This window comes from Pterocles gutturalis, unplaced genomic scaffold, assembly GCF_000699245.1.
Source record: "Pterocles gutturalis isolate BGI_N339 unplaced genomic scaffold, ASM69924v1 scaffold46277, whole genome shotgun sequence".
In the NCBI taxonomy this organism is placed as follows: Eukaryota; Metazoa; Chordata; class Aves; order Pterocliformes; family Pteroclidae; genus Pterocles; species Pterocles gutturalis.
Genome location: NW_010109393.1, coordinates 11,093 through 21,503, shown reverse-complemented (window position 1 = coordinate 21,503; position 10,411 = coordinate 11,093). Strand labels below are relative to the sequence as shown.

General features: G+C 37.6%; 1 protein-coding gene across 1 annotated transcript in view; it reads right to left on the bottom strand.

The window, feature by feature from the left end:
• Positions 1-1,570: 1,570 nt before the first annotated feature.
• SPDL1 (spindle apparatus coiled-coil protein 1) overlaps positions 1,571-10,411 on the bottom strand; it is an 18,619-nt gene continuing 9,778 nt past the window's right edge. Inside the window, exons 9-12 of the mRNA XM_010072942.1 lie at positions 9,959-10,068; positions 8,726-8,913; positions 7,423-7,768; positions 1,571-1,721 (exon numbers count right to left, since the gene is read on the bottom strand). Of these exons, the coding sequence (XP_010071244.1) occupies positions 1,571-1,721; positions 7,423-7,768; positions 8,726-8,913; positions 9,959-10,068 (795 nt within the window). The remainder of the gene's footprint in view (positions 1,722-7,422; positions 7,769-8,725; positions 8,914-9,958; positions 10,069-10,411) is intronic.

Below are 10,411 nucleotides of genomic sequence, written 5' to 3'. Positions count from 1 at the left end.
CCAAACCATTCTATGATTCTATGAAACCATTGTCTTGGACAAGTACATTCAACAGATCCATAAAGGCACATATAGTGATAGTTATCTATAGCTACCTCAATTTCTCCAAAAGCTACCTACAAAATTTTATGCAAGAGATTGTCTTCCCCCCACTACAAACCTGTAACAAACCCCATTACATTTCCACAAGAGATGACTTAAATCAGAACACAGTATTTGTAAGGAACACTGATACGTTATCTAGAACTGTTCTGCTGGTCATGGTGGAAGATTACCATCAGCGTCACCCCTTCAGTGCAAGCTACCAAATGAAACAGTGATTTGACCAAAGCTAGAACACAGCAAATAAACAATTCTTTATCTAGTATGTTTACTTCTACAATCTCTTGGTCCTGACTGGCACTATCTGACATGAGCTGGAAGTTGCACCTGTTTGGTTACTGAGGCGAGTCTTGGATTCCAAAGCAAACATACAGCAGATTACACCCTCAAATCTAAAACCCAATGGTTTTTAATATCTTGGGCAAGACTCTTATTTTCATAATGGATTTAAAAGGAAAAGTCTTAAAGAGCTTTCACCTGAACTACTCAGACTTCTTACTGAGAAAGTGGCTAAGCCATTCACTAGAGGGAGCTTAAACGATAATGAGTCAAATGAACTATCTCAAACTTCCATATAAACACTGAAAAACCCAAAATAATGGAACCAAACCAAATTAATGGAACATTATTAATGGAATTAATAACTCCTCTGAATTAGTCTGCATAAACTGTAATTCAGAAAGTTACAGAAAGTTAAGATTTTTCTCCTAAAAACACAACGACACACACCACATGAATTACAGTTTCTTTGCTTTTATTGAGTGGTACTTTTTTTAAACAAAATCCTTTCTACAAAATAGCTCACCTCTCAGTCAAAAAACGGACAGCTTTAGATAAATGTTTTTTCTCAAATGCAATATAGACTACATTTTAGAATGGAAGAGAAAGATTTATTGTAATTATTTGTACAAATACAAGAATTCACAGAATTTCAAAAAAATACTATTCCACAAAACATAAAAAAGATTCACATGCACCTTTGCAATCAGGTCAGTCTGCACGTTGAACAATTACACATTGGGAGAAAAATGTTAATAATTCTGAATCCAGGAACTGGAAGAAATTCAGGAGCACATGACTCAGTTGAGTTCTGCATCAACATTGTCTAGTCTGTCTTGCTCAGGGTTGACTCCTGTTTTATCGTCCAATAAAACTTCTGTAGGAAGCACTTATCTTTCAGATTAGCACCGTGCTTCAACAAATAACAATTGACACACGTTTGGAGACTCAGCCAGGATTCAAGACAAGGTAACACTTCAGGTCACATAACCAGGGAACTTAACAAGCGCCCTCTGGGAAATTAAAATATCCGAAGTGCAACTCGCATTAATGCAATCATACTCTTAGAAAAAGGCAGATCAATATCTAAGTCAGGAACCTGTACATTTACATGTGACACAAGTTTACTTAGTATTTCGTGCTGAAGCAGGACTCCAAATCCTTCAGGGTCCTTTCAGAAACGTGAGTTTTATTGCTGAACACATTGTGTTTCAGAAGTTGGCTTAGAAGATACATACAACGTTGTATATTTTTTCTTTTGTGTTTTCCTCTCAGTCTTGATTTTATTTTCTTTCTTATCTTCTTTTTCTGTAGTTTCATATCTGGACTCAGCTGTTAACCTATAGGCAAAGCAACCATTCTAAATACATATTTAGTTAATAAAAAAAACAGGGCTAAAATAAGGAGTTGTAAGCAACATCAACAAGCCAAGTGGCATAGAAGACCATCCATATGCAAAGACAGAGCAAGCAGTGTTTAAGAATAGAATGAGACTAAAATAAAGCATTTTTATATCATTCCTATTCACATTGCATCACTTAAAGTATATCCTTCCCCCCCTATCTGCTGACATGTCTGGTAGAAAAGGTTACTCAATGTGTTAAGCGGTTGGGATCAGCCTTTAAAAAAAAAGTTCCCATGCCATGCACATGAAGGAGATCAAGTCCACAAAAGCACAACTCCAAGCCAAAAGTCCCAGCAACATAATACAAACATGACAAAATCAAGCATTTTGCTTTCACACCATCAAAAAATCGACTACACTAAAAGCAATACACTAGTTTACAACCTAGTTCTGTGCCACTACTGCCTTTATCTTAATGACTGAAGATCTGAAAAGTTGTTGGAAAAAAATTCTTTTCAGGCTCTAAATTACATGATTTGTCCACTGACAAATTCTTTAACTCTTCTAGGAATGTAAATGAGAATACAATGTTCACTGCCACATTGCCGTTGAAGAGAAGTTAAAAACAAGATTTAGACATCTGAGCACAACTGGATGTTTTGGTTATTTAAAGAATTACTTAATAAACATACAAATGAGTCATTAAAACTAATTGATAAATAGTGCTATTTACTCAACCAGTTGACTATTACACATTATTATTTCCACAGCAGAACAAATTATGGAAAATTAAGTTCCAAATTAAACATCACTTGACATACCAACACAAATTCTATGCTGATTCATCACCACATCTGTTACAGCAATTCTCTAGTGACCTTGTGGATTCCTAGTGGTCTCAAGAGCCTCCAGAGAGCAACCCACAACCATCTACAGCAGCTTTCAGTCATCGTTTTCCAAACAAGAATAGCTGCTACTGTTCTTGTTAGAGATTTATTTGCAAGATAGAAAGAGATGGCTGAAGATGAAGACTATGAAAGGAGCTCTAACAAAAGTTTGGGAAATCTAGCTACAGATTCCACCCCCCCCCCCACCCCCCGTTCCCCAGTCTATCTTTACACACAAATATATCAAGCTGTTCTTATCCATTGCAAGCAATCTGCATATTATTTCCTACAAGCACTGTCTCAATAGACTAAAAAGCAATATGCTTTGCTGTGCATCTCCCCTAAGACAGCAGTGTTTGCTCCACCATGAGCTTTGTGCTAAGGCCACACCTATAATTCTCATGGCTAACCCTTTTTTGTCCATAGGCAGCTTTCCCCCAGCTGCCCTCCATTTTAGGTGTGCTGCTACTTGCAAGCAGCCAAATAATTATGTGGCTACAGCAAGAGCCAATTGTTCAGGGAAGGAGAAGGTGTCTTCTTAGTAATCATCTTCTGGTTAGTGTTAGTCTGCAGGTCAGTCTGTGCTTCCCTAGCAGCTATAATTCGGGACGGATAGCTGGTGTCTACACATCTGTTCCTATGAAGATTCTCTTCATTTGTCCCTCCACTCTTCTGCCTTAAAACAACCTCTGTCCAATACCACCAAAAACATTGCTCTAGCAGCCAAAATTTCCAGAGATTCCGTATAAAACTACAGTACAAAGCAACAACTCAAACCAAAAGGCCAAATAAAAATTGAATTATTTATATTATGTTCCAAAGCAGCACAACTGGTTTTATATAAAATCCTCCCCTTTTACAGCATTAGATAATTCTCTGTTAGTATATAGTGTAACAACCCTGGAAATCAAATTCATATCAGAAATACATTGTTTCATAGAAGTAAACAGCTATTAGAATGTTACTTGAAGAGAGAAAAGATCATGTTTATGCTTCAAGCACACACCAAAATGTTTGCCCAAGTCAGCATAAAGTAAGCTAACTCCCTCAGACTAGAACTGTTAATAAATGCCTACAGTAATTATCAGACAACTGACACTGACTTTTGAAGATGAAATGACGGAGCCATTTCATGTTAGTAATTTCCACTAAGTGGATCAACAATAGACTGCCTTATATAATTAACTTATGAAAGCCTTAGTTTATGACAATGAGGCATTCAGAAATGCCTGAAGTTTGAAATAACTGAGCTTTGATGTGACAATGAACAGACAATCCAAGCAAATAAATTTTTCCTCTTTCATTCTTACTATCTTCTAGTTAGCCTGCAGATGCTTCAGGTCTGATTAATCTACAGCCTACAAGTTGCCAAACCACACTTTCATTACCATATTGAATTCAAAGTTCTTAAAAAAATACACATTTTGCTAGTGTGCAATAGATCACATCCACAGGCTGCTACATACAACAAGAGAAGGGACAACGGAATGAGTTCAGTGAACAGATTCCAAAGGTAACAGCCGAGCATCATGTTCTGAAATGAAGTCTCATGGACTTTTAAAGCAGCCAGTCCCTTTTATAACTCTTTTCTACCAACCTTCATGATAATGAAGGAGCAGCAGAGATGAAGTGTTAAAACTGCAAGCCCTGTTCCCCATCCCCCTGCACCACTGGGTGAGGAAGAGGTAGAAGCTGGGAATGGAGGAGTCAGGTTGAGCCTGGGCAGAAGGGGTTGGGGACAGGGAGAAGGTGGTTTTGTCTTCCTTTCTTACTGTCCCACTATTTTTAATTGGCAATAAGTTAATTTTCCCCAAATCAAGTCTGTTTCACCCGTGACTAATTAATCCCTGCCTTTATCTCAGACCACAAGCTTTTTCTATCTTATTTTCTCCCCCATCCTGTTGAAGAGGGAGAGTGAGAGCAGCTGGGTGGGCATCCAGCAGCAATCCCAAATTAACCTACCACAGTCCTCATACCAAGCCAGCTCACAGACCACCCCTCATAGCAATGTCATATTTCATGGAGTGTTAGCACTGGGAAATGGATGAATCAGAAAGAAGAGATGACAGTTAAACACTTCCACTAAAAAAAAAAAAAAAAAAATCTTGTGAAACTATGACATAATTCTATTCAGCTTTGACTCTGTAGACTCCAAAAATGAGATGTAATGGGGGTTCCTTCTACCCATTTAAGAAGATTAGCAAGTGTCATCAGATGGAGCTTTACTTCCTAAGGATGAATGCCATGCCTAAAACCCCAAAGACAGTATTAGTTTTTTTAAGTGGCTACAGGCATATCCTGTTCCTGTTTGAACCAAGTCCAAATGAGGTAGATGTGGTATATGCAATCCACCTAAACAATTTAAAAGAGCAAATAAGCTCTTAGGCACACAAGCCCTTCTTTAGATCAAGCTAAAGCAAACAACCTCATATCTAAACGCAAACTAAGCTGGGCAGCAAGGGCTGGAATTTGCTAGTTCAGTTTCAGAAGTGAAGAAAAGCATTTCAATCAGAAGTGTATCTTTTATTGACCGGTTAGCCTAACAAAGATATCACTACCTATAAGCTTTGCTTTGCCTGAATTACACTAACAATTAACAATTAATAATCATCACTTAAATATTTAAATCTTTAGTCTCAGCTGCTATGCTCTCAACACTCACATACAGTAATCTAATCAGTACAATCACCTAAAAGTAGTCCAATGTTTACCTGCTTGAAACTTTTGTAAGTATACATACACACTGCAGATATGTACATATCCTATTAGTTCAAAGTCACCTAGCTTTACTTTGCTGATGACTCTTCAAACAAGGAAATCTGTCACCCTCACAAGTAAATACAGATCACTTCCAACCACTTTTTCATCACCTCCTAAGCCAAGATGACAAAGCTTTTCAAACACCAGTTTCTATAAATGAAGTTTGCATTCCTTTCCCAGCTGTTTCCCTGCCACATTTCATGGACCAATAATGACAGAGCCAGACTTATTGCACAAAAACCTACTCCAGTACTCCCAAAATAATCCCCAGTGACCACAACAGCCTTTTCAGCCAGAGCATCACATTTGACTTAACAGAAGGTGAAACACAATTATCTGCTACACACATGCCAATTATTTCTCCCTCCCCCAAACTCTCCATTTGCAGGTCCACATTACTGCTCAAGTTGCCAATATTTTTGTGCTGTTGCGTTTAGCTGTATTCCTACATAGGAACGCCTGGTTTGCCTTTTACAGGTTCACGTCACTACAGAAAACAACTTAAAAGCTTATATAGAGTTTTGTGGGATTTTTTGTTGTGTTGATGGGTTTTTATTTTTTTTTAATTTTCTGATTTATGTTCTATTCCTTATTTAAACCAACAATGAGTGCATGATTAGGATCCTCCCTCTAAACTATAACTTCATCTTCCTCTTCCACTTTTTCCACTTGCTCTGTTTTCAAACATCAACTTCATAAAATAATTTCCTCTCCTCACCCGTTCAGTTCATGTAAACTCTTCTCAACAACTTCCTGTTGGCAGACACTGTATCTTCCTTTCCAAAAGAAATATGATAAGTTAAACCTTTCACACCCAGGTCAGATCTTATCTGTTCCTCTGTGTGTACAGAACACTGTCACAACACAATACCATCACTAAATTATCAAATCTTTCCTCTCAACATTCACCACTCATGTTTGACCTCCCTGATCTTTCCTCCTCAGCAACAGTCCCTGCATATTTTGGCATAGCTACTTAAACTGCTATTTCTGAAATATTATTTCCAAACTATTTCAGAAGATTGTACTGTTTGGTTATTGTAAATCTGTTAATGGCATCCAACCCAACCTTGAATAATTCACTTGAGAGTCAAAACATCATTCCAATTACTTCTGAATGCCATTAGTTTTGGCTACACTGTACAAATTTCCATGTGTTAGGCCTTCCATCTTTGATGCTGCTGTCATTCTAGCTTCAATAAACTATTTTTACTATCAGATATTAGCAAGCTGTAAGCTCAAAACATCTAGACTATCACAGGTTATTTTTTTTCTCTTTCAAACATGTGTTTACCAAGATTAAGATGATGGACAGAACACAAAAGCATCAGCTGTTAAAAAAAAATTCAGCATTCCTTTCACCAAGATAAAAAAGTTGGAGCCAATCAGTGTACTAAGTTACTTTACCATCCATCAAGAAGTAACTTAAATTCTCAGTTCAGGGGAAAAAATTATCTTAGTTTAGCAGTTGTGCTTCTAGTTATCATGCATCCAGACTGTGGAACTCAGCTGTCTGACAACACTAACAGCATAATTAACTGTCTATTACCTTGTACAGTGCAAGTTCTGTTAACCCAATTCAGTTTAAGAATTACTTAATTAAAAAAATTTTTAGGCTTCTAGATAAATCCTAAAGTTGATGAGGGCTGAAATTAGGTACAAACCGGAAGCATGATACCTATTGCTTTGCCACTTGGATATGTCACACAGTTGCGTGGCAGCTTTGAAGGGACAAAGAAACCAGTCCTACTTCTGAAGACAGCATGACAGTTCAGTTTGCTCTATCTGCACACCTTAAACACTTTCAAGTAATGGAAAATGTTATTTCAAAGATGGTTACAGTTTCAAGAGTCTTTTTCATTAGTCATAATTTTAGTCTTTCTAAAAGGTATTGAGAGGTTCAACGTAGGCAGCCGGAGCTGAGGAATTACACTGCATGCAACACTGAGGAAATAGATAAAGAACTGGATAGCATAGTTCATGCAGCGAAAGAAAAGAGATGCAGGTCTGTGCTGTTTGCCTTGACCATAGACAGAAGCTGACACTGACCTGGGGGCAGCTGAAGTCAAGGAATTACTTCCACTTCTGCTATACGAAGTAAAGGCATCATGATGCTCATCTTGAGTTTTAACTCTCTTTCTTTCTCTTTCAGGTTCAACTGCTTTTTGCATTGCTTGGAGAGGTATATTTATTGGTGGTTCTTCAAGAGCATGTTTTTTTGGAGAAACATTGCCTTGCTCTAAGTTCTTGGAAATCATCTTTGTTTCTTCCTTACTTGGCAATTGAGTGAGAGCAGCTTCATTTACTGAAGTATTTTTGCTGTCCAAGTATTCACAAGTAGTGTCCACTGGAATCTTCTCCCTCTTCTTTTTAATTTTAGTGCCTTTAAGTAATTCTAAGAAAAAAGGAATATACTTTTTATACGAAAGTGAAGCTGGAGTCCACCAACATGTTCATAACGAGAGTAATAAAGAACATTTCACATGACTAAAGACCTTGGAATAATTCTTAATAGTCAACTGACATCCATGCAAGAACGTTCTTTCATATAATCTGTTATCAGTAAGTAAGCATCCCAATAGAAGTTAGCTTGAGAAAGAGACAGAATCTTTCTCCCCATCCACTCTGTCTTTTTACCAAGGCTTTTGTTTAGATGCTCTGCACTATATCCATATGCTCAATTATTTTATTTCCATTTTAGAGGCTGCTGAGACAAGCTTCTACAATTACAGTTTTAAAATTAAAACCTTTGGTATGGACACGTATCAAAACCAATTCACCCATCTGGTTCCCCATTCCTCTTCCTCCATAGGCTACAACTCCCTTGTTTCTGCACATACCCAAGTATCAGCTGGTTTTTTTCAGGTAGGCCTCTTGTCAGAACTTAATCCATATCAATTCGAGTAAAAACTGTTTAGTAGCTCAAAGTGCTTTGTACTTGTTACAAAGCTCCTGTCAGCTGCCAACATTGGGAAAGCTGCTACTTCTCAGAGATACGGCTACTATTATGAAAAGCACCTCCTGAGAATTTGTTCCACCTACTTCACTGTGGCTATCTAGCTATACTCTTATAAAGCCTCTGAACATGCTCATTTCTACTCTTTAGTCTTCTGAAGATAATGTTAGGACACTTATTGAGGTAAGGTCCTTGAGTAAAGTAGGGCTTTACTATTTCAGGTCTCAGTTTTTGTACCAGGTTGTTATCAAAAAGGCAGCCATTTAAACATTAGTTTATATCTGGAACTAACCTGATGTCTTCCTGCTTAACATTGTTCAACTTGCCAATGTTGAGAAGACCAGACTCCACCCTCCACCCCTCCTCCCCCCCACTGTATGGAAAGGTAGTATGTACCTTCAGGTTCGTATTTCATTTTTAGCTCATCCAGCATAACTCGCAAGTTCATATTCTCACTCTGACAAGCTTGCAAATTCCTCTCATTTGTGAAGAGTTTCCTTTCAACTTCCAGAACCCTTTGGCTCTCATACAGAGCTTTCATCCTCTGCAAGGATAGTTCGTTTTTCAAGGTTTCAGTTTCCTTGCTGGGGAGGGGAAAGAAAATTATACAATCACTCAGACTTGGTTTATTTGTGGGTTGGTTGTATTTTTTTTTGTATAATGCAGCAACTTCACATAAAATTTATATATATACACTAGTAGGAAAGAGTCCTCTTCTGGTACAATGAAAGTTTTCACTTGAACTTGACGCAGAGCAGTGAGTTTAGTTACCAGAGATAGAATGCTTGTTAAAAACAAAGCTGTATGCTGAACAACGCACACATGAATACGTGACTCGTTTGAGAAACTTTCCCTAACCTGCAAACTCAGTATTTCATCAGGGTTTTTCTAGCCTGCGTATATATAACTACTTCTATAACTGACAATACAAGCTTTACATGAAGGTGTTACTCTAAGTGACCAACAAAAATAATTACATTAATACTCGGTCTATGCCCTTGCCTCTGTTTCAGAGGCCATTAACTTCCACATCACAGGCACCAAATCACCATTCCACCGTGATGCTAAGGTACTCAGATCATGCCAGTTTCTCATAATAGCAACAACAGTGAGGTGACAGAGTTGTCAGATATTGCCACAGCAGGCCATTGCCTCCTGCTACAAGTGCAATACCTTCGCAGGAAGGCTTGAAACCAGTCCTGTGGCCAAACACTATGGACTTTCTAATTAATAGATATGGAATTCACTAGCCAAAGAACAGATCTCAACTAAACAGTCCAATAAAACATTAAGTGTTATTACTGGGCTGTTTTTAGAGGAGAAATAAATACATGCAGCCTATAGACTTTAAGAAGTTCACACAGTTCCCTTACAGGTTAATTTCAATAGTTCTGCTGCTACCATTTGCAACAAATAAGTAAAATCCCAAGTGAAACAACTCTCAGTCCTATAACAAACATAGGATGGTTCCACAGCATCAGAAAGTGAGAAAATGAGCATATCTGCACATACAGTCAGTGGACTACATACACATAAGCAGTAACAAAAAAGGGAGAATAAAAAAAAAAAGTAGCTAGAAAATAACCAGACTACAACCAACTTCCAGACCTCAGACCATTAAGTACATACTTTGAGTTGTCAAGTTTCATTTGAAGCAAATCTGCATAGTAACCATCTTCAGAATCTCCTCCTTTTGAGGTACTGCTAGCTTTGGATTCTCCCATATTCTCATATAAAGTCTGATAAAGAAAAAGTGTTAAGCTGTCAAATAGTGAACTTTCAGAAGCATGTTAGCTTAGTCCTTAGGTGAAATTGTCCATGCATTTCTAAAGAGAAGCATCATCATAGAGGCATTTGAACATACAAGAGAGCTCAGTAGCTCTGAGCACTTCCTCATTTGTTACAAATGTCAAATAGCACTGAAACTGACAGTTCTCGCTCATTCACCGAAAGAGAAATAAACAAAAAAGCAAGTTATCTTAAATCCAGAAGGTTTTCAAATAGCATTGCAGAACAGTTATCTTCCTTTTTATTTCAAAGTACAGGATATTTAGTTAATCCACAAGGACTTTATTTCAGCCT